The sequence below is a fragment of the Sycon ciliatum genome, chromosome 2 (assembly GCF_964019385.1).
Source record: "Sycon ciliatum chromosome 2, ocSycCili1.1, whole genome shotgun sequence".
NCBI lineage: Eukaryota > Metazoa > Porifera > Calcarea > Leucosolenida > Sycettidae > Sycon > Sycon ciliatum.
The window spans coordinates 24,293,130-24,321,100 of NC_088644.1; the positions used below are offsets into that span (position 1 = coordinate 24,293,130).

The window sequence follows — 27,971 nt, forward strand, 5'->3', positions numbered from 1 at the left end:
TTAATGAGGCTCGAGGGATGACCCAGGGCCAGAGGCGGGTAGCCTACTCCAGGGGGTTATGATGTATGCGCGTGACCAGGTGACTGCCCATTTGTATTGCATTTTCATCATTGTGTTTCTTTTGACCGTTAACATGGTAAAAGAGGCTTCATCACATGCACAGTCATCTGCACAGTCATATCAATATCATCATAATTATTCATAAAATTTAATAATTGTTATGGTCAAACTACACTCACTGACTGTGACGAGTCAGGGTCATAAGACTGGGCGGTGCTCGCCTGGTTTACCATGACATTGTTTACTGTTGCACCACTCAAACAGTAGTGGTCTAGCATGCTGCATAGCCTACACTCAGAGTCATACAGACCAGGCAGTACTCTGTCTCCAGTAGGCGCTAGGCCCATAATTATACTTTATACTATTAGTCAGCCTACTCCTTTGTCAAGTAATAGTTAGTGCCTTATTTACCTGGCCTGGGCCTGGTCCATGCTCTGCATGATGCCGGGTCGCGCGCGGGTGGCTCTACTCGGCTATGTGGGTTACTGGGTGGGTCATCAGAACAGCAGTAGTGTGAAGAGTGTTGACATAACACTGCACTGTTGTCGTGTCCACATCATGCACATGTCGCCTTGTCGTCAGTGGTGGGGAATCAATCAGCACTCAGACAACCGTGCGTGTTGCGATATATGGCTGCTGCAGAATGACTATGACTGTAGATGTCTACGCGTAGATCTACTGCGGTACGCGGTACAGTACTCAGTAGATCTGCGTGGTGGTGGACTGGTGGTGCTGGTACTGGTAGTGGTACAGTGGTAGGTGTCCTCACTGGACCTCTGAGTCTGACCGACGCGACATCTGTGTGACTGTAGCAAACTGCGAGTGTTCATATTCTGTACAATCATGGTATGCGTGCAGACTTGCCGTACATGGCTGTATCTGTCTAGAGTCTAGACTAACTGTGTAAGTGTGTTGCCTAATGCAGGCTGAGCTGAGATACTGTAAGTGAGAAGTCAAGCTAGCCAGTGGGTGGTAGATCTGTATGGTCAGTCAGTGCACAACGTCATGCACGCGGAGCAGAAACGAAAAGCCAGGTGCTGGTGGGCCATTCTGACGCTTCTGACATTGCTGTCTTTACTGCCTTCTTCCGCTTTCCGAATGCAATACTGTACATAGGTAGCGTGCGTTCGCTGCGGGCACGGCTCTACTAGCCCTGGCGAGGATAGGAGAGAGTCTGAAGGAAACATCGGATTGTTAGCAGTTGATAGTGTGGTCGATGCTCAGCAACTGCCATGGGACAAGAAGCCAGTACTGCTGGCGTGGCTGCGGCTGGTAGCAGTGGGGGTAGTAATCGAGAATCGAAGCGAGGGCCCGTGCAAATACTGAGCACCAAAGTCAGAAACAACTTCCAATCGACCCGAAGATCGAGCCAAGCGGGTAGCCAAGGTAGGTGCCCCCCCACATGTTCTAACAATCACGTTTTGTTGGTGCCTTCCGACCTGGGAAATGGGTATTGCATTGGTCCACCATTGCTCTGTTGACGAAATACTTTTGTAGGAATGATTTTGGAAAGGGATACTTTATTTGTGTGGCGGAGGATATCGATGACAGTGTGGGGCTCCTTCCTTTTCAGTGTCATGGATGTGGTTTCATAAGGAAGTTTGGGGTTTGACTTGAACTGATGTGGTGGACGTTGTGAAATATTCACGTCGTCACGCATGGTCCAGGTATTCTTATCGTCGAGGAATTTTCTTGCTATGCCAATGTTAGTGGGGGGTTGGAGTTGTTCTGTTGGTGACAAGTGCGATGTGGCGATTCTAACTGTGCCGCTACAGATTCTGAACGCCCGCTGCCACGCGCCCCAGGAAGCAGTCAGGAGGGAAAGGCAGCGTGGGGCAAAGAAGACTCTGGCCATGGTGGAGAAGTGGATGCCACGAACGGTATGGAGCAGGACCAGCTAGTAGTGGTGATTCACGACTTCCTCGCCGAGGGTGAAGGCATGCTGAAGGTGAATAAGGGCGATGAGCTGCGAGTTCTCAAGTACAACGACGAGGGAGACTGGTGCCAGGTTCAGGCACGTCGAGGAGAAGTTGGTTGGGTGCCAAGCAACTATCTGACCAGAATAAGCAGTTTGGACACACATACCTGGTATCATGGAAAAATTTCCCGGAACGAAGCCGAGTATCTGCTGAAGAGTGGCATCAACGGATCGTTTCTTCTGCGCGAGAGCGAGTCCATGATGGGCCAGCACTCAATATCGCTGAGATACGAAGGTCGCGTCTATCACTATCGTATCAACATGATGGAAAGCGGTTTCTACTATGTGACGCAGGAGGCACAGTTCCGTTCTCTGCTGGATCTCGTCGTCCATCACTCAAGCAATCCGGACGGGCTGACGACGACGTTGAAGTTTCCGGCGCCAAAGAGAGACGCTCCCGTTGTGTTTGGCACACCTGATCGTTGGGAAATAGAACGGACGGACATTGAGATGGGTCAGCGGTTAGGTGGAGGACAATACGGCGAAGTATACAAAGCACACTGGAAGAGCGTCAACCGGGTGGTTGCGGTCAAGACATTTAAAGTAAGGTTCAAATCAATTGCCCGCATAATGTTTACCGTATTTGCGCGTTGCTCGTGTATTGTGTACAACCGAGTATAATGTCCCCCACTCTCCCCGCCCTAGGGCCTTTCAAGACCAACAACCATAGGCTCTGGTCCAGCCTGGGCCAGTTATGGACAGTTTTCAGCCCGTAGATAAGAAAGCCTGTTTATTCCCACCCCCGATGAGCTTTCACGCACAGTTACAATGCTACCCAGGTCAAATCACTACCGGGCTCGGGTTCTACCCCCAGCACAATGGCCTGTGAGACTACCCCCAGCACAATGGCCTGTGAGACTACCCCCTACTACTTAGGCATACAGCAGAGAGCCTGTGAAGGCAACCACTCTGATATGGTGACCACCTGTCCTAGAGGACCACCGCAACTAGGACTAAGCAATTTAATTCCCGTCACATGATCCTGAATGCGACAGACCAACACTGTACACGGGGACCATATTTGTAAGGTTCCTTTAGCGATCGGCTTACACAGGGTTCACTGTATGAATTATCATGTTTCCGCCTACCTACTCTGCTGCGGACTTTTTAAAATCCGTTGAGAATTCTAGCTGCCAAGGGTCGCTGCCGGGCCTTGTAGCCGTGAGCACTGCTTGTCTTTGTACGTGAACTACAGTGCGTGTGCGTGGTAAAACAGTAAGGGCACCAACCCCGGTCATTCCACTGGATTTCCCTAATGCTTGTCTCATGAAGAGCGCGTTTTGTTTTGTTTATTTACGGATTCTCCAGAGGTAAATGGATACCTATCATGGGAGTCTCACCAAACCAATAAAATAATGAAAATAAAATTATGTATGGAGCGCCTAAAAACTCAAAATCTGAGATTTTCTAAGTCAAATGAGAGGAAGAACAATAGATAGAGCGTGGTTGTGATGAGTTGGGATGTCATGAAAATTGATTGGGAAATTTCTAGATTCATTATATTTTCTGTTATTGTAACATTTATTGCTCGCCTTGCTGATTCTATTCATTGTTGCGATAAAGTTACCAAAACTATCATCACTCTCGAGAGAGGTAACAGATTCCAGTATGCAGTACACCTTGGGGAGCGTGAGGCCGTTTGCTCAGCTTTCTAGGGGTATGAAGTTGGTTGCGATAGGACAAAAAATAAGAGAGATAGAGGTGGTGGTGGGGGGGGGGAGAGAAAATAAGTACGATCTGTGTAGGACCGTGGACTGCTCCTTCCCTGAAAACAGTCATCACCACTGAACTACATAATATGTCATTTGAAGTAAGTTGAAGTAGCATGTCGTCATTGTGGCTTGACCACACTTCTTTACACAGCAAATTTCCTAATTGACTGTCATTTCTGCCTCCCTCCAGGAGGACACAATGGAGGCTGACGAGTTCCTGAAGGAAGCAGGCGTAATGAAACAGGTCAGAATTGTAGTTAGCTAGTGTTAGCAAGGCATTTAACATGTCACCATATCCTGGCACGCCCGTAAGAAATCATTGCTGTTATAGAGGACTGGTCAGGCGAACTTACCGTGTTAGATGTGTGTTGAGTTATGACTGCTGCCACTGCTTCTGCTGCTGCTGCTGCTGCTGCTGTACTGATGGTGGCACAGTGTGAACAATCATGATAGGGCTGGCAGCAAGCTTCCAAAACTTGAATTTACTGTGACACAGGGAGGACCTATTTGGCATGCACATCTCAGAACTAGGTTGCTCCTGGATCTGAATGAGTTGTGGGACGTCCATACTACATCATGCCAAAAATAGACTTGGAAGCTGGAGAGAAGGTAAAGGGGCTGCTCCAGTCCAGGAGTAGCACGTAAATGCAGTACTATCCCACTGTCTGAAGTTTTGGATCGGTTGCTTCTGTATCAGTCTACTGAACATGTGTTTCATGATAACTGGCAGTGGTGCGAATGAGGTGTGAAACCTATTCTGGGTCCAGGTTGACCTAACATGGCTACCTGTGGCCTGGGTGAGCAATAGCATGCAGAGCTAGTATTGCAACTGGGTGCAAAACAAGAACAGATAGTAGATAATGCTGTTGGGATAGGCCGGTTCGGAGGGCTTGTACCTATGACGGGTGCTATAGAGGTTATTATGCAAGTTGCATGCTGTATTAACATACTTCTGGACAGCTAGCTGTTCAGTGGGGCTTGGTAGGTCTTATCAGCGGAGGCCAGCGTGACAGTGGCCGGGCCAATTGCAATGAGGTCCGACGTAGTGAATAACAAAGCAGTTTTAAACCCCAGCTCAAAGAATCAGAGTGAGCCATGTTGTCACGGCCATCAATTCAGTGTATATGTGCAAAATGTATTTTTCAGACACCGAAATTTGACAGATCGCATTTAGTATGCATTTACACAGTACGTATGATAATTATTATTGTGCAACACATGGTTCCGCTGCTGTTCCTCAGCTAGAGATCGCACGCGTGCTAAGCGGCGTGAATACCGCCTTTCCAAGCTGCTCGATCCTGGGAGTTCGTCAATATGGTGCACATACATGTAGTTTTAGTGTATCAGGGGCCCCGATTTGGCGAATGGACTATATAGGACACGTACGTTTTTTTGGGGTAAATTAAGTCTGCATGTTGTTGGTTCAGGTCAAGCACAAGAACCTCGTACAACTGCTCGGCGTGTGCACGCGAGAGCAGCCGTTCTTCATCGTCGCCGAGTACATGCCGTACGGGAACTTACTGGACTACCTGAGAGGACCTGAAGGCAGCACGCTGGACCCCACCACACTCATGTACATGGCTACTCAAATTGCAGATGGAATGGCCTACCTCGAGTCAACCAACATGATCCATAGGTGAGATGCATTTTGAACTGACATGTTTGAAAGATATCTGATGAGCTTTTATGGTTGCGGTGACTCAATTATAAAATCATTGAGATATTATCTTCTTTCCAAGCCCAATGCTTTTTATCTTGACACGTGCATGAAGGAGTACTGCCACCGGTCTCCATTAATTTATTATACCACTGTGGCCGTCATCACACTACTTTCTCTGACTCCCGTTTATGTCTATGGTGAAAAATCGAAAACGGGTGGTCGTATCATCATGCAGGCACAGTTCTTGACCCGTACCCGCGGTTTTGTTTTTGGAGAAATTTGAAAATTCAAACGCACGTACATGGTCGCTCGGGAAAAGACTGAGAGAGATACGCACGTTCACCAGTTTTAGTTCAAAATAGTTGTATACCCTCCCCCCTCTCCCTACTCTTGGTAGGGAGAGGATCATCATGGCAACCCGGCCAGACCAAAACCTCCTTACGTGGACGTAGATGTCGTCAATTCAATTGGACGAACTGTTGCTCTCCTCGCCACTCCACACAATAACAAAAGACTCGTGCAAATTGGGAGAGAGCGTTTTCTCTAACTTGATTTCACAAGGCGACTGGAGAACTGCGCTCCAACAAAACGGACAAGAGAATATATTATGGAGACGTGGAGAAAAGAGGGGAAAAAGTGGGGTGAGGGATACGAAAGAGGTGCCTGTGCAAAGTACAACAAGGCCTGAACAGGACGGGAGACAAAGACGAACGACGGGGAAATACGACGGACACAAGACGGCAACCAGACAAATAGAACGGAGACAAGACGAGAAAATGTGTATGCAACGGGGACGAGATGAGAAATAATGCATACGGAGGAGACAGAAGACGGTGCAGCGGCATGTACAAAGCATTCCAAGACAGCGCAGCGGCGTGTACCCACGGGTCAGCAGCATGTACGACACAGAGACACATACGCAGCCACGTGTACGACAAAAGAGACACAAGCGCAGCTACATGTACGACAAAGAGACACCCGCGCAGCCGCATGTACGACACAGAGCTACAAGCGCGACCACATGTACAACACTATCCCCAACCGAAAAAAAGACATCCACTCCTGTGGATGGAAGTGTATACAGTGGCGGATTTAGAGGGGGGCGAAGGGGGCACGTGCCCCCCCCCCCCCCTTCAGAAGCGCCGATCGACTTTTTTTTTTACTGATCTCGATCGAAACCGAGCTCGCGCGCACTTCCTGTGTAGATGACAAGGCCCAGTCGCTGTACTGCATGCACTGTACACATTCATGCACTGGTTCACCGGGTCCGTAGATCGATACGCGGTACGCGTGTACTGAACTTGTGAACTGTCAACTCTCGTCGCGTCGATCTGTATTCCGCGATCCGCGATCCGTGCGCACCAGAACTACGGTTTTGGTCTAGTACTGCACTGTACTCGTAGCACGAAAACAAAGACGGTACAAGTGCAAGTACACAGTTCAAAACTTCGCATGGCAATGCGTAGATTTTCCTGCCCTTGCCTTGCAAACTTCACTTGCCTTGGCGTTCCAGAACCTCGTTGTTGTTTTACAGCAGTTCGAAAATGAAGAGAAGGAAGCAACTTACCTTGTTTGATTCTGATTGTTATATTATACCAATAGTGCCCATACATTTACATGTTCGAGTATCACAAAAGTCATTGTAAAAGTAAACTTGTTCCATTGAGCCTGTAGTGTGCCCCCCCCCCCCTTGTTTCGGATCCTGGATCCGCCACTGGTATATAAAAAAAACAGAAGAAGGCAGAAAGACCGGGGAAATGAAATGTGAAACAACATAAATAGGCGACAATAAAAATACAAAAGAAGTGGGGTCACGACTGTTGAACGCATGACGAGTAGGCCAGGAGGGTTAACACCAGTCGGGAGCCCCGCAAAACTGTGCATCAATCAAACGGAACCTGGAAGCAACAGATTTTGCAGAGGACCCCGGCTGGCGGGCTGTTCGACCTGTAGTTGTCCCTTTGGATCTTGATTATTTGAACAGAACCAACCTAGTACGCCACCCATCCAACAGTCTAGACAAACAAAATTACACATGCAAGAGAAAAATGCAGCTTACGCGAGATCGTTATAACAATAAATGTCCACCAACGGAACAACATCGGAGAAGTCCTCCAGGACAGGAGGCGTAGCTGGCCGCGTTGCAGGTGAAGAGGGTGCGGATAGTGCTGACAGTCAGTCAGGTGATATGCATGGTGCTGTTTGCTGCGCTGCCCGGCGGACTCTGCGGCGCTGTCTCGAGCGGCGAGACCGACGGCGCACACGGCGAAGCAACGGGAGTGCCGGAGGTGCCGTGGGACAGAGCGGGGGAGGCAACGGAGCAACCGGGAGAGAGCACTCCGACCCCGTCATGGCGAAATAGACGGAAGTCGGGGCCGCGGCGGCGCGAAAACTAGAACGAGAAAGAAAAGTAACAAAAACAACCGAAACAGCTGGAGCACGCAGCCTCAAGCAATCACCACCCCTTCCACGGAAGCTGACCCTGTCCTGCCTCCAAGGCGACAACACACATGAACGTCTGGGTCGGGGCGTACCAGGCCGGGGCGGGGACGGAGGGGAACCCGGAGGAGAACCTGGAGGAGAACCCGGAGGTGAAGGAGGGGGGGGGGGACCGAACCCGGGGGCTGAACCATAACGGGAGTCGGAGCCACAGGGTGGGGTGCACCAAACGGGGCGGGCAAAAACATGGCTGGACCCCCCATAGATGGCATCGCCGTATTTTCAGGCGGAGACACTGCTGGACCCCTGGGGGAACCACTACCTTACCGTGGACAGCCCGTAACCGATCGGTGTGCACTGTTAAATGCTTAGCATGGCGGGCCGAAGGAGGGGGTCCCACCCGTACAATGGAACACACCACTCCCTTAATTACTTCTACCTGCCAGGGCCCAGTCCAGGGGCGAAATAGCTTAGGGCTGGCACCCGGGGGTGGAACTGCATGGAGCCAGACATAGTCACCTGGTTGAAAACTGGGGGATTTCACCCGCCTATCATAAGTAGATTTAGCCACCCGATGTGCCACTCCCAGGCGATCCCGGACTACACCAAACGCCTAGCCAAAGATGACCGCAAATTTGTGATATATGCGGGCAGAGGAGTAACTTGAGGGGCCCCCGGGGCAGGGAGAAAAAGATCAAGGGGTAAACGGGCCTCCCTCCCAAATAGCACAAAATGAGGGGTGAATCCCGTAGCACGGTGGACACCCGTATTGTAAGCAAATTGTACCAGAGGAAGGTGGCGGTCCCAGGATGTTTGGTCGTCCGCGACATAGGCCCGGAGGGCCACCAGAATCGTGCGGTTTGCCCTCTCGACAAGACCATCTGACTGTGGCCGGTAAGGGGTGGTGCGGGACTTACAAACCCCCAACAATTTACATAAAGAGGAGATGAGGCGGCTCTCAAAATTAGGGCCCTGGTCCGAATGTAATTGGCAGGGGACTCCAAACTTCAAAAATACCCGGTCAACCAAACGGTCTGCTACGGTCTCGGCCTTCATATCCGGGAGGGGAATAATTTCCACCCACTTAGAAAAATAGGGTAATGAGCTTGGTTGTGTCGTTTGATCAAGCGTGCATCGCCATCACAGAAGAGCCAGAACTCAAAATTCCATCCTTGTTCTTTTTCCTTGGCCAGCGCAAGGTCTGAGAGATGATTGCGACCGACCGCTTGCCCAGGACGACTTGGGGAAGAAGTCCGTCTGCACCTTGCCAATGTTGGCAGTCGGTGGCGGCGCTTTCCATGCCAAAAAGATCACGTGGACGTCCGGGATCAGACTTGTTCTCACATATAGGTCAGGCACTGCGGTCTCTCCCATCACAAGATATACAAATGTGCCGGGTCGGATGGACACTGGTTGAAAACGTGGTGTGGGTGTAGGAGCAGCGGAGGCAGCAGTCCCAGTGTTAATGCTGCCAGCACTGGCAGCAGTTGAAGCAGCAGCAACAGCAGCAGTAGCAGGAGAAGCACTAGCAGCAGCAGCGGTCCTAGCGGCCGCCATGCTACGGGCACTGGTCTGCGGCACTGCAGTCCTAGCGGCGGCCATGCTGCGGGCACTGGTCTGCGGCACTGCAGTCCTAGCGGCGGCCATGCTACGGACACTGGTCTGCGCACTGCAGTCCTAGCGGCGGCCATGCTACGGGCACTGGTCTGCGGCACTGCAGTCCTAGCGGCGGCCATGCTACGGGCATTGGTCTGCGGCACTGCAGTCCTAGCGGTGGCGGCCATGCTACGGGCACTGGTCTGCGGCACTGCAGTCCTAGCGCTACTTTCTTCACCGACATTGCCATCACGATGGTGACGAAAGCCAGGAGAGGCTCCTCGCAGTCTGATCCCGAGCCAGAGGGCACTGGATTGCCAGGCAGGTGATACTTGGTGAGAGAAATTGATCACCAACAGCACCATGCTAATAGCAGAGAGGAGAAGCAGAGCTCTGGTCGACGGATGCAAGCACCTGGTGCCCTGTGCAATCCAGCCTGTTTGTTCTTGCGCTCGCCTCTGGCAGCTGCGATTGTTGCATTTGACACCGTGTTTGCTCTTTGCATGACTGAATTCCTGATGTGTCGGGTGCTGGTACGCAGTCGTTCCCTTCTTCGCCGACGGATGTGTTTCCTCCCACGCCATCGTCACCGAAACCTCGCTTGCCTAACGTATGCTAGTTCTTTCGGAATCCATTCCGCGGCGATAGTAACACCAAGAGAACGGAGACCCTCGACTTAAGCCTCGGCCTTTCGGGAATCCATAAATAAAAGATTTTTTTTTAAAGAGTGTGGGGTTACAAACTCTTGGTAACACACGCACACCAGTGACAGCAACAGCTACTTTGTAATTGTATACTCCAAGACTCAAGGCAAAGCAGTCTTGTCAACTAACTACTGCTACTAACTACTACGCAGAGTTTCGTAGTGTGATGACAGCCTAAACGAATTCTGTCCGCAGTGTGGTATCAGCAGTTGTTTATTGGGCAATAGTAAATGTAGTACATGATGTGACATCAGATTGCTTAGCAGCAGGGGGTATGGTGAGTCTTAGCAGGGAGTATGGTGAGTCACCAGTCTGAAAGACCATCTAAAACGGCCTTCTGTTGTTGTCACTTCTTTTCCTTGGTCTGCAGAGATCTGGCTGCGCGGAATTGCCTCGTTGGTGAGAGCTATCGGGTCAAAGTGGCTGACTTTGGACTTTCTCGTTTGGTCAGCCCGTCAAATGAGATTTATGTTGCCCGGGAGGGTGCAAAGTTCCCTATTAAATGGACATCACCTGAGGCCCTAGCATACAACACATTCTCAACACAATCGGACGTTTGGTGTAAGTACCGCCAGGAAACCGCGGTTTGTTGGCTCTTACTGCTCGGCTTACCGATGCTCAAGAGTTTGTTCTGGAACATGCAATTCAGTGTCACGGATGGGTCTCGACTCCCGAAGTAGCCCAATGTCCCCATGCAGTGCGGCTTGTATTGCCTCACCTTCCTTTCCCAAGGTTGACATCATGTCATCTTCACAGAGATGTGTTTCAATTTTTTTTAAACTCGCAATGTTGTGTGGGACTCAGGGCGTGCAGTAAAATTCTCTGTTGCGACGACTTTTCTTGCAGCATTCGGCGTTCTCCTTTGGGAGCTGGCAACGTATGGCAGTTCTCCTTATCCTGGAGTGGAACTCTCTGCAGTGTACGAGCGACTGGATGAGGGATATCGCATGGACCAACCAACCGGCTGCCCCAATGAAGTATATGAACTGATGCTGGCATGTAAGTCAACGCTGTCATTCAAGACCAATGATATCATATCATCCTCACTATGTTGGTCGCATGGTTTTACGAAAGCCGTCTAGATCCATGACCAGCTGCACAGTGACCCAAGGCCATTCCTAGTTGTGATATGCTCCTCTAAGTTGAACTCCTCTTAGCCCTGAAGCTTACCGTACCCGTGGAGTATGATGCACACCAGAGTTTGGAGCACATTTGGACAATTCATGGTTCTTTTGGCAGGAGCATTTGCATTTTCCATGTCCTGTGTATAATGCACAGCGAAACCAGGGACTTTCAGCTGAAAAATAGTGCACCTCACACAAAACATGGTATCTATTATATTGTTTTGTAACTTTTGTGCATGCTATTTGCTCTACCACACTATTATTCCATACCTTAGTGTTATATCTAATCATATGCCATGTTGATATTCAAATTGCCACTCCCCCCCCCCCCCACCACCACCACTAATAAAGAACGCTCATACAAAGGGTGATGCTGTCGTATTTATGTGATGTATCTTCTGCTGTAGGTTGGGAGTGGCATGCCGAGGATCGGCCATCATTTTCTATGTTACTCGAGCAGCTCACTAACATGTTCAGCGATATGGACGTGAACAGCAGTAAGTATGGCATTGGCTTCTCAGCACCATCTGCTCAATCCACTTTGGACTGGTAGTTTGTAGAGTACAAACACAATCATTTTTTTCTGGAATACCAAGCAATTTTTTAGAGCTGCCCAAGCCCAAGGCGAGTGCATACGTGAGGTCAAATGTTTCAAGTCCACTCGGAAGTTTCTTATTTCGGGGTTGTTGGGCGGTTCAATAGCCCATCGAATCATCTTGCCGAGGTTTCTTCTCAATCTCTCGCCTGTGTCGCAACGGGAGGCCACGTGACCAGTTTCTGGAAAGTGAACGAGTACAAGTACGTGTGTGTGTGTGTGCCTGTTTGTGCCTGTTTGTGTGTGTGTGTACGCGTGCGCGTATGTGCATGTATATATGGGCCTGTTTTGTAGACGGTAGTTCAGGGGCACCAGCAGGATCGCGAGCACTCCCTCCACTGCCTTCAGCTTCATCTGGTCAACGTCCCAGTGCTGGTGCCGGACCAGGCAGACCAACACAACCAACGAGTCGGCAAACGCGTGCCAGCCCATCACCGGGAGCTAGCAGCACTCCTGCTCCGCGAATACCACCCCGGAGAGGAACGTCGGACAACATTTCAAGCAAGCCGGGGATCAACGGAATGGGAGAATCACTGGATCAAGCAGCACCTGTGCCGTTGCCAAAAGACGGAGAAGCAGCTGTACAGAGACCGCAACGTCGCCCACCTCCACGCCCTATTGAAGATAAGCCAGCAGCTAGTTCTGCATCAGGTGACTCCGTCCAGCCACAAGGGCAACTGCAACAGAGATCTGCAACGCCTCCCGTCATGTCGCGATCACAACCTGTCGCGCCCGCGTCTTCGAATCTGGTTGCACAAAGCCGCGCGCGCTTTACTCAAGTCAGCTCAAGCGTAACGCGGCCCGCCGCCACACCGCCCCTTCCTCCGACTCCGGAACCCACTCGAAAATCATCTGTAGCAGAAGAGGCACCCCGCGCAACCGCAAGAAGATCCCCGCCAACCAGAAGCTCCATTAGTTCTAATGCTTCAGGAGACTCGGTCATCAATCGGCTCGAGAAGCTTGTTGGCACACTGCATGCGGACAATCCTATTGCCGGTGGGTCTCAACCGACACGCCAAGCTATCACTCAATTCTGCAGCACGTCGTCCAGCGTCGGTGAAACTGCCAAAGAACTAAGTGAGAGTAATCGCCTGTTCGGTGCTGGAAAGGTGACATTAGTGAAGTTCCGCGATCAGATCAACACCGTGAAGAACATCGGCGAGCGTACCAACAAAGGAGTTGTGACAAGCTCGGACGATCTCCGCAACCTGGCGTCCACTATCCAAAAAATATTGACAACGGCACAGAAATTTGTGGATAATGTTGAGAGGTAACTACCAGAAACTCTTTCAACGGTGTACATGAATAGTAACATATGGATTTGACTATAATTATGTTTATTGCTGCTTTAGAAAAACACTTCATCTCCGACGCAATGATTGATATGGGAGGGTTGATTGTACAAAATCTTGCTGATTAGATGATGCTATTCATATTATAGTCTTGAGATTGGTGCCAGAATTTATTGCATGCACGGTCCTGGCCGATCTTCTTTCCACATTGCAATGAAGAGTTGGGGATACATTGCCGTATTTTGGCTTATTCACGAATGAAGGCTTGGCGATACACATCACATTTTGCCTGCCCGCGTATTTTCAATGACTCCTCCTTGCTGGCTATATTAGGCTCACCTTGCCTTTCTCCTTGGGGTGTCGCAAGACATCTCTGCATTCATCTCTGTCTCTCTGTCTGTCTCTGTCTCTCTCTGTCCGTCTGTCTCTCTCTCTCTCTCTGCTGTGTGCCATCTTAAACTTGGAAACAAACTACTGTGATGAGTCAAAAATGCCAGCCCCCTTTCAACCAAATATGACTTCTATTGACACAACCTATATATTGCTACATTTTGATAATTGTATCTGTCACGCCCGCCGATGACGAGACTAGTTTTGTACGTTGCCGGTTGATTCAGCATCCCAGGGTGCATGTGCATAATGGAGTGGTTATCACAATTATAATACACGAATGCAGAGCCATGCATGACGCAGTCTCACAAATCCTAAGCTCTCTCTCCCCCGCCCCCTTACATACTGGACTTACACGTGCCTCGCTTGCAGTAAATGAGACAGTATGATACGTAACATAATTACTACTATTGAGTATTGTAGACTACACTGACAAGCTGCATGCATGATCAAGAAGACTTCCAGACTCCAGCCCTCCAAAATCAAAATGGACAAGACTCGGGCAGTCAATGCACAAATCCTGGTCATGCAGCATGACTAAACTTTGTGTAGTCCATGACTGTGACGTCGTTGCCATGGCGTCTTTCATGATTGTATGTACGCAAAAAATACAAATGAAAATTTTGAATTTTTTTACTGCAGCTTTCAATCATGACATCGATTTGGAATAGTTGTCTTTCGTATGTTTTGATCATCTATATCTAGCATCTTCTTCCAGCATTGCAAATTATTTTGTGTTCGGTGTAGAGATTTGGAACAGTCCACTGTTGAGTCTTCTGAACGCTACCTTCAGGTTTTCGTTGTTAGTCCCTGCTACCATATCACTCGAGGGAATCGTCCAAAATGAGAATGTAAGATTGATAGTCCGGCTTTGTACTGCATGGTAGTCCCATTCTTACCCACAATCAGTTGTTGGTAAACCTGTAATTTAGCGCCCCCAGGTCGTCGGATGTCTTGTACTAAAAAATGTAGTATTCAGGTGATTTCAGCACTAAAATGACTACACTGTACAATGTATATCAGTGTTGTGCTTAGTGCCATAATTATATGGGGGTAGGGACTTCAGACCATTTTTTCAAATCGGTTTTCTGTGGCTTATGTTTTGCTTTTTGGATAGGTTAGAGCTTCCTGAGGAGTTTGGTCTTTAGTTTTTCTAAATCGGACAAAGGAAACTAAAGTTACAAGCAAAATAGTCATCGCCTATCACCGGATTTGTCCGACAAACGTCCCACACATTTGAGATCAGAGAGATATGTCAAACTGAGAGAACCCACTTTCCTTGGCAACGCATAGCAACCGCACACCAAATCCAAAAACAATCTTGATTCTCCGCATGAAATAGCGGAATAGTATGGTTTACAATGTAGTGGGTAGTAACAGGAGACATTGATAAGACAGTCCTGAGATAGCTTCGGACTGTTGGTGTGGTTGGTGTCAAGAAAAAGAATGGTCACGGAAGAGGCACTGACTAAGCTCAACATGTACATGTACAGGACATTGTATTGGCTGGGGTAATCGTAGCACGCACATCATCATCAGCAGAGATACAGCAAATAGCAACAAGAGTATACAGCACATCTCCCAGTTCGGCACTCTTTCAGCTATTCTTGCGGAGCTCAACCAGATCGAGCATAACAGCATTGGAGACAAGAATCGAGGCATGGACCGAAACAGCCAAGAGCAATTCAATTTGTACATCAGCATCATTTAGCGCAGGATATTTCTCGCTGCTTTCCATACTGTGACTATGGCGGCGCTGCACGGCAAAGTACAAAGAGGAATAATGCAAGAAATAGGTCTTCTGGAAGGTGAAAACAATAAAGATTACCTTCTATCTAGACTAATTCGAGGTCGTAGAATACGAATATCACATTTTCAAGAAGGGGACCCGGACGGATCATATGGTTTCTCACCTTTCCCTTCCATCCGCATACGTATCTCCGTCAAAAATGAACGTAACAGCTCCATTCTTGCTGGTCCCAAACGAAGGCAAGCTCCAACAAGACGAACCGAAACTTTCTCCAACTGTACAAGACTTCCTTCATTTCGAAAAACGGTTCCACATTTCTTTACACGACTTGACATATGACCATCACACGATTTGTGCAGGCGTCGATTTGCACGCTTTTGCCAGTTTTGGGCCAAGAAGTCACGTGGTCTGAAGTCCCTAATGGGGGGCGCTAAAGTACAGGTTTATCCAGTTGTTTACATGGTGTGTTTTACACGGCATGCCCTTCAAAACTACACCTGATATTAGCAGAGATTTGGAAATGTATAGATTTAGAGAGACAGACAGACAGACAGAGAGACAGACAGAGAGACAGACAGAGCAAAGATATGCACAATGTACTAGTACATGTATTTCAATACAACTACCATAAAGTGCCGCTAGAGCGCCCCACCATCTTGTCCTTTCATGGCCGTATCGTGGAGGTAGTCTCCTGTCTGTAGGTCATACGGCACGAACTTTGTACACATATTGCATGTTCTGCAGACAATCCGTACGTTCGAGCAGACACGAGCTCCACACAAGAACCTGCTTAATGTGACCTTAGTACACTAAGGTTCTCACACCGTACAAACTTCGTTGCACTCTGCTATACGATTTTCCTTTCCCTGGCTGTAAAATCAAGATGGGGCGCTCTGGCGGTACTGTACTTTACGGTATATCCAACTGAAAGAGCTGGTTCATATACTCTCATTAGCAGCGGTGCACACTTCCTCTTGGTCATTACATACCAGTCCTGGTTGTTCTCACCAATGTGATGGGACCAGTGAAATGTGTACTTCATTACCACAGCCGCATGCGCATGTGCCCGTTCCGGTATGTCTTCACTGGAACAGGCGTAACAGGTGATTCTGCCCATACCGCAGCCGTTCACAATAAGCCCATTGTGCATTGCCAAATCAGGAATGTATGAGTAATGCATGTGGGTACACTGGGATCAGCAGTTTGTTGTTACACCGTGCACAACCATGCACAGGTTGCTGTGTGGGGTGTTGGCAGTACAGACTACGTCATTGCATGATGGGCTTATTAAATCATTAAAATGAACTAACTCAACAAATTGTATTAACATGGAAAAGAGTGTGGTCACAAGTTATGCGATCCATGTTACAAATTTTTTTCCTTGGCTCACCATCTGAGTTCTAAACTCACGAAGCAAATACATGTATTGTCCATGGCCTGGCACACTCTGCAGCTGTGCTACATGTAGGAAAAAGTCTATCACACACCACAACCTTACCCCCTTAGTTATTCTCGCAAGGTCTCCTTTCACATTGGTAAACTATTATACATTTAGAATGATTACATCTATAAAAACCAGTGGCTCGAATGTGCGCATGGGGATGGTGTCCGTACCCCGGGGCATTTCATGATGCTCAGCAGAACTTAATCTTGCCAATGATTTTTGTAGAGCAATGGATATAACGAAGGTTGCAAACATATGATCAAAATCCGGTGTGCGTTTAGAAATGAAATGAACTGAAACAAAACAATAGGACTCTAGGCGCTTTCTCTTGATGCGCATCAGGAAATTACATTGGTATTGACGAAAAAATTGACAACAGAGTCTATACATATACGTACATGGATACTCAATAGTTTACACTCTGTTAGAGCAATGGTTACGACAGTGAATGGTGCAAAAGCAGTTAAACCAATGGTGTTGTTACAAGCCACAATATGAACTTGAATAACCGCTGATTGATCATTTTTCTGTCTGTTGTTTTGTATAATGGCTAGACTTGTATGTGGCGATGTGCGGGGCCAATTTGCAACGCTGTTCAATCGCGTGACAACAGTGAACAAGAAGAATGGCCCTTTTCAGGTGAGTCTGATGTGTCCGGGCAAGAGTCCCTCGATAGGCTCATGCAGCCTTTGGTCAGTCCGTATATAAAAATCAACCAATCAATTGCACTAGTTATGGTGGCTATCCTTGTCAGTCCTGGAAATAAACAATCGAGACAATAATTAACAACCCTGGTACTTTTATTGCGCAGTGATTCCGCTTTCTCTGATGTCTTGCAATAGATGGTGCTGTGCGTTGGCTCCTTTTTCTCATCGTCTCCTGATGCCAAGAAGGAGTGGGATGACTTCCGCTCCACCAAGCCCACAGGTACAGGTTGTTGTTGTGCAGTGTAGTCCATTGTTAGCCATTCAAAATCACATGTTTCATGTACATGTACTTGACAATTAGCGTATTGACTCGCCGATGAATACTTTTCAGTAACGTTGTGTTATCCCTGTGTATTTTCCTGCTCTAGCGCCTATTCCCATGTACATCATAGGACCGAATTCACCTGCTGAAGCGGTCTGCTATCCCAATGCCAATCAAGGCGGTGACTTGCTGCCTGACCTCACGTATCTGGGTAAGCGTGCATGGATGCGCGTTCTGTGCTGAAATTCTGAGCTGCAAAGGGATTGTCCTCACTCTTCAGTAATGTTGCATCAGTGTACTCAATGCAGCTGGGGGTTCATGGATAAGTAGTCGGCGCCCTGCACCAATGCACAGCTCAGTGCTTGCAGGGCTATGCCTGCACAACGTCTGGCACTAACTGAGTCATGTGTCTGGGCCTCATTGAGCAGCACTGCACTTTTGTACATCTGGCTGCTTCTTCAAACTATTGTGACGCATCTTCCCATATCAGTGCTGTGCAAATTTAGGGCATCACATCATACCATATTGCTATTGCCATTACGTTAGTTCTTGATCGACGTACACAACTTACCTTTTAAAATATACTGGTTCAACATGGCATTGCTCAAGTTGCTTGTTTTGGTTAGTTGTCTTTCAACATGGGTACTGTTAGATGTACGCCTGAGATTAGCAGTCTCCAGAGATAGGTGGGCATTTTACACGTCTGACTGTCTTTTGGTGTTTGAGTGTGATAGAATGGCATGCATTCATCCTGTTCCCCTTCTGCTTCCGCTTATCCATGTCTGCACTGCAGGTCGTCAGGGTGTGTACTCTACCTCGGAAGGTCTTACTATTGCCTTTTTGAGCGGTGTTGAAGCAGGCGCATCTCAGGTGAGCCACGGACTGCTCTTCTATGCTTTTGCTGATCTACTTGTTGTGCGGTGGTACTCATTTCTGCTAGCATTATGAATAATATCTGGGACTGGATACATGCCCATTGTCGCGGTTCATTCTTTTGAGTTTGGATTGCTGTGTCTCCCTGCTCACACCGTTGTATAATCCCCTTTTCTTTCTTGCAGGCTGGCAGTGCGACACACGTTTACAGCAAAGCTGATGTGGACTCTCTGGCAGCCAGTGCTCAATCAGATGACTTTGCTGGTGTTGATATCCTGATGACGACGGAGTGGGCACAGAATATTCACCAGTTTGCTCCGACACCCCCGGTTAGTGTTGCTCTGCTGTTCGCCGTGCTGCAGCTTGTACGCAATGTTCTGCTACGTATGATTCCCCTTTTTTCAATATACCTGTATAGGACAGGTGTTTAGCGCTATTCGATGTGTTGTGTTCTCTGTTGCTCACAGCCAGTGGCTACGCAAGGCTCGGCGTCCGTTGCGCACGTGGCTCGCGTGCTGCAGCCTCGCTATCATTTTGCTGCCGGTCGTGATGTCTTCTATGAGAGAGCACCGTACAGGTGAGGCTAGTCTCTTTGACCAAGTGTGGCCAGGCTTTGTGACCTTGATCTGCAAATGCGGCTGCATCTTACCGGTTGTACAGTCATGTACTGGTAGTTCAGTGACAGTGTTGTTGATCCCCACTTGCCATCCATTTTTCCGTGTAGAACGCATCTTCAGCTGCTTTTCACACCGAATACAGACGAATAGTACAAACATCCTACCCTACTACACTGTTCGCACTGGTTGGTGGATGTGGGTGTTTCTTCCTTGGCCCAGCCTAATGGCACTTACATCACATTCACACATGCATGATGACTCACACACTAGCTACCGGCACATACTGATAGGTCCACTCTGATCAATTTTATTTTTCTATACTATTGTTAGTTCTAGTGTTCAGTGCTGTCTGATGATCACCCAGTGCTTGCTTACAGCTACAGCAAACACAGCCTCCCATCTCCTGTATTTGTGCAATTGATCCTATGTGTCTAGTCTCAGAGATGATAACTACTCTATGTTCCCACCCGCTGAAGCATGTGTGGACATTTACAGGTGCATAATTTGGCTTCGGCATCTGGTTTCGTGATCCAACGTTTGCCTTCAAAATTACAGTGAAAAGCACACCCTTTTCTCTCCGATTTTACCCCATCCTGGGAACTTTGGATTGTTTTGCCGACTTCTGTGGTTATGGTGATGCTTGGGCAACTGTGTTCACTGCTCTTAGGAATCACCAAATCCTGTTGGAGAATTCTCGTCATGTCACCCGGTTCCTCAGCATTGCTAATGTCGGCAACCCAGACAAAAAGAATCGCGTAAGTAGTTATGCTTGTTTTGTAGGTCTGTGCATTTTCACTCATGTGTTCAATAAAAATGGCAAACGAAGACAGGTAAACAGCAGCTTTCAGATTTCAGAGAGCGCATGCAATGGTGGTGGGAGTGTAACATCTTACTGAATGTAAATATGATGGAGATACTGTTTGATCAAGTGCTCTTTTGTGAAGTCTTTAGCCACCACTGCATTTCGGGGCTGGCTATCCCCGTGTGCTCCACCTACACCTCCTGCGCTCTTCTCTGCACTGAACTCCTGTCCCCTGTACTGCAAGCAGTGATTATTCCCGCAGGCAGGTCAATTGGCATGCTCCCAGTATCGGACTGGGGTGTCAGTGAGGTCTGCTAGCTTTACCTGAGTGAGAATTGAGTAGTAGTTCTCCGAGGTCCGTTGAATTAAGCAGGTTAACTACACAAGTCACAGGTTTTCCATTGTATTCTTGGGAGTTTTTCTCACAGGTTAACACAGGTAGTTTTCGAATTTGCTTCGGTCATCTCTAAAATCGGCATTACACCTGCAAGTATTGTCCATTTGTGACACGAGCAGACCTTGTATCAGCAAGCATTGCCCTGCATGTGTCCTTTTCTCTTCTCCCGCACTTGGACGTGTACACTGTGTTTGCATGTTGTCTGCAGTGGATCTACGCATTCCAGATGACGCCCATGTCGAGCATGGAGAAGGCAGAGCTGATGCGGCAACCGGACGTTTCCACTGAATCCCCGTTGAGTGAAGCCCGTCCTAAGCAGGATGTGGCTGACACGGTAAGTGTCTGCAGCACGTACGGACTGTCTCCAAAGACCGCCAAGGTTACTGCTGCACCAGGGACTGAAGTTGACTGGCAATATGGAATGTTATGCCTGTCTGTTGACCATTTTGGGTGATATGATGACTGATACTGTAAAACTGAAAAATCTAACGTTTTAACGACCAATTTTTTCGTTATTTGAAGAAATGTTATCGCGAACCCAGCTTGAGGTGTCTGTGTAAAGTTGCGCACACAGATGGGTGACCAGGTAGCCATCGTTAAACTTTCTGCACGTTATCATGCCAAAATTACAAAAACGTTAAACTTTTTGGTCGTTAAACTTTCCGGTTTTACAGTATATCAGTGATATTTCAGTGCAGTTTAATAATAGCTGCAGAGGAAGATCATTTTTTCTGATGAGGAAATGCTCAGTTGTTTGTCTTTCTTGTGTTTAGCTTTGATTGTAGCCTCTGTTGATATTTGCTTGTGTAGAAAAAGGCCGAGGCCGAGGCAGCCCCACAGCAGTTCTTCTTCGACATGAATGCATCGCAGCGTGGTGGTAGAGGTGGTCGCGGTGGTCGTGGCGGTCGTGGTGGTGGGGGTCAGCGTGGAGGACATGGCGGCCAGGGTCGTGGTGGTGGCGGTGCTGCTGGTGGTGGCGAACATGGTCATGCGGGTGGTCGTGGAGGCAAGTACTGTGAAACCTCTTTAGGACGAACATCATGGGACTGACGATATTTTGTCATGATAATGGGAGTTCTTCGTATCCATATTTTATAACCCAGTGAATACACAGGAATCCATCCAAAAGAGTTATGTATACTAGTTCTTCTAAAGCAGAATTGTGTCTTGTCAGTGTTCTTCACTGTACTGTACATGTCCAGTAGGGTTCCTGGAGAGTGCTGGATGAGAACACAAAGCACAGGCTATTGCATCCTGAGTGGCCTCTACTGTAGCCTTGTCAGCCCATCTTTAACTATTACATCACCTGTGTGGGTGCGGAGTGTAGATATATTTCAGCACTTCATTCATTCACTGTTCTGTGGTCACAAATATCTTTTTCTGTTCATTTACCTTGAAGTCTGTGTACTAACTTGAGACTTTGTGTTATATACATGTGCGATTTCAGGAAGGCAGCGTGAATATTCCCAACATGGAGGGCCTCCTTCCAAGCGGCCGTTTGAAAACCGTAAGTGCGCCCTTGCTGTAATTGTAATAGGAGCTAGCGCTGGATGTTACTCTTCTCCTCCTCACTCTCCGATGATGACGACGGCAAAGGCGGCACACTGCAGACACATCTATTTGAGGCAGCTGCACTCTTCTACTTTGCATTTCTCTTTCTAGCTTGCAATATATTATGATGATGCAGCTACCGAAATGGGTAGATATGTGGTGAGTGGCTCCTCTAGCTTGTCTTTGGACACGCTGACCACTGCACTGCGATATCTTTCATGTCTCTTCTCAGTTACGGGCGGATGCAGCTACCGAAATGGGTAGATATGTGGTGAGTGGCTCCTCTAGCTTGTCTTTGGACACGCTGACCACTGCACTGCGATATCTTTCATGTCTCTTCTCAGTTACGGGCGGCATGCTCTAGATACACGCATAGAGACATGCACCATTATGTGTGTTAGTGTGCTTGTATTATTCCACAGTCTCTCGGGGTGACATTCTGTTTTGTAATGTAAGAAATTTGGGTGCTCCAATGCTCGAAGATTGCTCAATGCCCTTATACAGTAGAGTTTTCCACGTAGCAAAGAGAGAGACAGACGGACGGACGGACAGAGAGAGAGAGAGAGAGAGAGAGAGAGAGAGAGAGAGAGAGAGAGAGAGAGAGAGAGAGAGAGAGAGAGAGAGAGAGAGAGAGAGAGAGAGAGAGAGAGAGAGAGAGAGAGAGAGAGAGAGAGAGAGAGAGAGAGAGAGAGAGAGAGAGAGAGAGAGAGAGAGAGAGAGAGAGAGAGAGAGAGAGAGAGAGAGAGAGAGAGAGAGAGAGAGAGAGAGAGAGAGAGAGAGAGAGAGAGAGAGAGAGAGAGAGAGAGAGAGAGAGAGAGAGAGAGAGAGAGAGAGAGAGAGAGAGAGAGAGAGAGAGAGAGAGAGAGAGAGAGAGAGAGAGAGAGAGAGAGAGAGAGAGAGAGAGAGAGAGGAGAGGAGAGAGAGAGAGAGACCCTCCACCCCCCCCCCCCTCTCTCTCTCTATCTCTCTCTACTGTACATTGTCCATTATAGTCCAGTCATGACTATTGGTTTTGCTGCTGACTGTGTTGGCCACTGCAGGAAGCGATGACTGCTGGTTTTGTCTTGGTAGTTCAAAGGTGGAGAAGCATCTCATCGTTACCGTTGGTGAACAGGTACTGCTTTCTGTGTGAGATGTTGCCATGATTTAGTGGATAGGATGTGCCTGTCTCCTCTAGCTTCAGATACTGATGACTGCAAGTAGAAACACAAAGCTGCCCCACGAAACAGGAAAGCTTCGCTGTGTGATGTGATCGTAATCGCAGCTCTATGATTTACTTTTAACTCTGATCTCAGAAGATGGGTATGTTTGCGATGTGTAGCTGTTTGTGGTTTGTGGAAGAGGTACCGCATTGCAAACTTTGAGATTCGCTACCTTCAAGTAGTACTTTTCTGAGCTGTGCAAGAATCTAGCGGTGCAAACTGGTCTCAGTTTCTAAAGTGGACGTATTTCTTGTTGCAAACATAACTTGCCTCACAGATGCAACATTTGTTCTGATTTCTATGCTATGTTATGCAGGTGTATGTTGCACTGGCAAAGGGCCCTCTAGTTGATGATCACTTGCTCGTCCTTCCTATTGGCCATCATGCTGACAGTGTCAGTCTTCCGCCGGTAAGCCAGGCAGAGGCAGGATTAGTTGATGTGGTGGTGGTGGGGGGGGGGAAGAGTGTTGTGCGTGCTTGTGTGTGTGTGTGTGTGTGTGTGTGTGTGTGTGTGTGTGTGTTGCAGTGTGGCAGTGTGGCAGTGTGGTAGTGTGGCAGTGATTGGTTTTGATTCACTGTAACAGGGTTGAAGTGGGCTCAGAAGTTGGACATGCAGTCACACAGAAGTGACAAGTGACAGTACAGGGTACGCTTACATGAGGTGTGAAACTCATGGGTGCTCCTGCACGAATGTGTTCTATGCTCCACACCTGTCCGTTTGAGCACATGGAAAGCAGTAATGATTATTGCAAGATGCGATATGCCACCAATGTATGGGACCTGGTTCTAGAGACCACCTGGCTTTAAAACGACCGCTTTTGCTTGCACCGTGGGGTGGTCGCCTAAACCAGGTTTTACTGTAGTTAGCACCCATTTTTGAATGAAGTGCTATGGTTGCTATGGTTATTGGCTCTAAATTTTGTTTAATTGTTAAAGGCCAAGATTTCTCCTAAGTGACACGTACATACAGTAATGGCTGACCGCACCATCCTGAATTGACTTCCGATGTCCTTGTGTTTGTTTGTGTTTCATTCCTTGCTCAGGTTGTGCATACGGAACTGGAGGCATATCCTACCGTGCTTGAAACTGTGACTACGGATAGCGTTCTTTGAGCTAGGGAGACATTTTGTTTGTCAATCATTGCAGTGCTTTCTGAAGTGTGCGCGTATGACGTACAGTGTATGCACTACAGTCCTGCTTGATGAAATCCGATCAACTGAGTCAAGTGCTACTGTACTAGTACTCGCCGGGCACTGTGCAGCCCTTAACCTGTTAGTACTGGGATGTGTCCTGGTGCAGGGCACCAATGTGACTCATGCGCTTGGATTTCATTGAGTAGCACTGCGCCGTCTGTAGTAGGTGGTAGCGTGTTGCCAAAGAAGTATTCAGTAAGATTGTGTTTTCATCACTTTCATTAGGTATCCAGAGCTAACTAACTTTAGCTACACATTTCGTTAGTTGACAAATAGGTCTTCCTGTACAGCCTACTAACAGGCAATGCAACATGTACATGTATATAGACTCTGAAGCTGCTTACTGAAGAGGTCCGCATGAACAGGCCACAGTATAACATGTCCTATATTTGGTGTTGTGTTACATGGCGAGCTATTACTGTATTCCTGTACATGTATTGTGTACTATATGCTTAGGATATTTTGAGGTGTGCATGAGCTGTTCACGTGTTGTTGATGGTGTTAGCCTTGACCGCTGGGTTCTCTCTCGCACGTACAAGAAAGCTATTGTGGCATACTGCGAGTCCAAGAAGCAGTCGTGTGTCTTCTTCGAGCGAAACTTCAGATCTCGCCATATGCAGCTCCAAGTAAGGCTAGCTTTGTTGGGGCTTCTTGTTGATACGAGTCTATTGCTTTGGTGCGGCTATCGGGTCTATTGTGTTGTGTGTATCTGAGTATAGTATTGTGTGTGCATGGTGAATTGCTCACCTATCTGGAACCGTTGGGCTTCATGAAGTAATTGTTTCCAATGCCCATACTTTTTTTCTGTTTCCTCAAAGGCAGTGCCGATTCATCACAGCCCAGAAGCAGTGAAGCGTATCTTCCAGTCGCATGGTACAGACCGTGGTATTACCCTCATGAACATTACAAGCGATGAGCAACTTGATCAGGTCAGTGGATGTGTACCGTATGTACCGGGTGTATGTGTGTGCATGTGTGTGTGTGTGTGTGTGTGTGTGTGTGTGTGTGTGTGCATGTGTGTGTGTGTGTGTGTGTGTGTGTGTGTGCGTGTGTGTGTGCGCGTGCATGTGTGTCTGTGTGTCCATTACTTGATCTCTATCACGGAGAACTGCACTGTTCCACAAGCACTCAAGCAGATCGGCTGCTTCCTCTCTAGAACAAATTTATGAGGTGCCGGCTTTGCGTAGGGCATCTGACTCCACTCAAGCTACTGTCGTGGACATGGCCAAACTTGGAGTTTTCTTCTTACAATAGCTACAGCATGTGTAAAGTCGATTGATTTGAATGATTTCTTCTGGCTTTAATACTGGTACACGATCATGCTACTACTGTCTTCTGTTTGGCAGCTTGTTGACAAACACCCGAATTTCTTTGTCGTGGAGTTTGCTGATGGCCAGCGCCTCTTCCATTTCATTAAGCCTAACTACAATTTCCCACTGCAGTTTGCAAGGTGAGTACTAAGTCCTATTTCTTCTTCTTTTCTCTATAGTCCTTATGCACATTACATCATCTTGTACAGAGAATTCCCAAGATGTGTACATGCACGGTTGGGTGCTCATTGTGTGCTATACATGCGCGTTTGTCCAATTTAGCGCATTACTTAGCAGCAGATCGTCGCTTTTCCAGATTCATCAGTTTGGACAGAACTAATGACTAGCTAGATTTTCGTCCGAAAAAAGTTGTTGCATGAAATGCCTGAAGGGAACGTTTCGCATTCGATAATACAGATAACACAATAGGGTCCTGTACATTCAACACCCAACCGGGTCTACGGGGTTCTACTGGATTTTGTACGTGACGTCGATTTGCACAAGGGCTATTGGACTCTGGACGGTGTGGCTTTTGCTGCCCTGTTGATGCACTTGTCGAAATAAGTTAACACTTCATTAATTTTCTTCTGAATCTACTTCAGTATAGTCTCTTTTTTGGCAGTGTTTCACAAATTCCTCTCTTTTGTCTTGTATTGTGTCAACAAGCCCATGTCATGCTTCATTTCCACACGATCCATGTGGTAGCTAAACTGTATGCTAGGAAGCCTACCTGTTTGCTTCCTTGGTCACTTTACTAACGTACCGTATTTTACCGGTTGTAAGTCGACCCCGGTTATAAGTCAACCTCAAAACTTGGGGCCTCAATTTACCGGTTTAAGGGCGGTTATACCCCACAATGTTGGAGTTTGCCTTGTTCGTCCAGTCCTGCCAATGTGTCATGCAAGTAATGTCTTTTTCCTGAACGTTCAAACCTTTTGCATCCGTACATGTGAGAATGGTTTACCGGTACCCATATTGTGTAGCTTTCGACTACTTGGTTCTCGGCTGTAGTCTATAAGCAGAATTGTACTCTCATGTATACTCTCGTGTTATGTCGCTTTGCCACGCTGTGCTGTCAGCTGTTATGATAGCTGTATTCATCCGTTTCCAGCTTTATTGTTGAAGTTGACATGTCGTGTGTTTTTAGGATGGTCTATTTATTCATTTTGCCTATTCTGCCGTTACACGCGTGTGTTCACCTCATTGGCCTCGTTCGTTCCTCATTTCTTTAGTTCATTTGGCTTATGCGAAGACTAGCCAAGCTTGCTTCGTGATGTCAACGCGAACAAGCAAAATAATGATAATATACCCCGGTTGTAAGTCGACTGCCCCTTTCTAGGTCGGGTTTTAGGCCATTAAAAGGTCGACTCATAACCAGTAAAATACAGTATTCTCCAATTTCAAGTTTATACTTCACAATAATTGTTTTGAACGTTTGGTATCATAGTGGTGGATTTCGATTCTAATGCGATCACTTTTCTTTCACCGTGTTCCTGTTGTTTTACTTTTTTACAGAGAGATTCTTGCATCTCCAGACCTGTTGGATCTTCCACGGCGTGTACACTGGAAAGATGTTCAGCTAAGCACTGATGAGGAATCAGCACTGGTTCAGAAAGTAAGGTCTCGGTTTGCCGAGTTTGATCCGGCCGCTGGTGGCGATGATGAAGATGCCGAGTAGCAAATAGTGGTTGTTGACAGATGCGTATTGACTTGAGTCTGTGTTTGCGTACACAGTGCATCTCTTTGACATGCAGCCTGACATGCCCTGCTCGGCTGCTTGGCTTCTCGACCTTGGCTGCTGGGTGATCCGTTCTGCCTTGTATGGTGCTGGGGAAATCACACTCCATGTGCATCTGCTTCCGTGACTGCTTGACAGTATGGCTAATATTGGTTTGGCTGTGAGCATGCCGGGCCGGTGAAATGCCACATTACAAGTACTGTACATGTGCTATATGCAGATCATGGCATGTACAATTTACCACTTCATGGCTTTGGAACAATGGACAGTTTCCTAGTGTGGTCATGTGTGATACTGTCACATGTGATTGCAATATTTTCTCTATTAGCTTTGCTCATTAGGAAAGCACCAAGTCATTGTCTGAGTTCTGACAAGCAATATTTCTCAGATTTCAAACTGGTGCTCCTGCACTCCTGGTTGAAAGTTCTGTAGACTATTATGACACTCAATTCCACATGAAATCCATCCAATCTCTTTGAAAAGTGTGTACAGTGGTAACTTGTAGGTACTCTGTGCACTGCAACATATTATCAACTTCGATTGAAATCAGAATAAAATTGTTGTTAACGTAATCA

At 47.6% G+C, this 27,971-nt stretch overlaps 2 protein-coding genes and 1 long non-coding RNA gene across 3 annotated transcripts; 2 read left to right on the forward strand and 1 right to left on the reverse strand.

The window, feature by feature from the left end:
- The first annotated feature begins 1,060 nt into the window (after positions 1 to 1,060).
- On the forward strand, positions 1,061 to 13,737 carry LOC135809318 (tyrosine-protein kinase ABL1-like). Its single transcript, XM_065322652.1, has 8 exons — positions 1,061 to 1,446; positions 1,836 to 2,581; positions 3,941 to 3,994; positions 5,178 to 5,386; positions 10,520 to 10,710; positions 10,996 to 11,148; positions 11,681 to 11,770; positions 12,163 to 13,737. Exons 1-8 carry the CDS (start codon positions 1,293 to 1,295, stop codon positions 13,140 to 13,142), a joined length of 2,577 nt encoding a protein of 858 aa, XP_065178724.1. The 5' UTR covers positions 1,061 to 1,292; the 3' UTR covers positions 13,143 to 13,737.
- A 442-nt stretch (positions 13,738 to 14,179) lies between these two features.
- On the forward strand, positions 14,180 to 27,968 carry LOC135809319 (CWF19-like protein 1). Its single transcript, XM_065322653.1, has 18 exons — positions 14,180 to 14,401; positions 17,299 to 17,383; positions 17,587 to 17,671; positions 17,820 to 17,924; positions 18,507 to 18,583; positions 18,772 to 18,915; positions 19,054 to 19,163; positions 19,871 to 19,958; positions 20,611 to 20,736; positions 21,213 to 21,412; positions 21,854 to 21,909; positions 22,994 to 23,067; positions 23,472 to 23,564; positions 24,199 to 24,220; positions 24,880 to 24,974; positions 25,167 to 25,277; positions 25,695 to 25,798; positions 27,174 to 27,968. Exons 1-18 carry the CDS (start codon positions 14,394 to 14,396, stop codon positions 27,334 to 27,336), a joined length of 1,746 nt encoding a protein of 581 aa, XP_065178725.1. The 5' UTR covers positions 14,180 to 14,393; the 3' UTR covers positions 27,337 to 27,968.
- On the reverse strand, positions 14,631 to 15,709 carry LOC135810809 (uncharacterized). The gene is made up of 2 exons (XR_010552403.1): positions 15,464 to 15,709; positions 14,631 to 15,306 (listed from the first exon to the last, which is right to left on the reverse strand). It is a non-coding gene; the product is annotated as an uncharacterized LOC135810809 (long non-coding RNA).
- Positions 27,969 to 27,971: the final 3 nt, after the last annotated feature.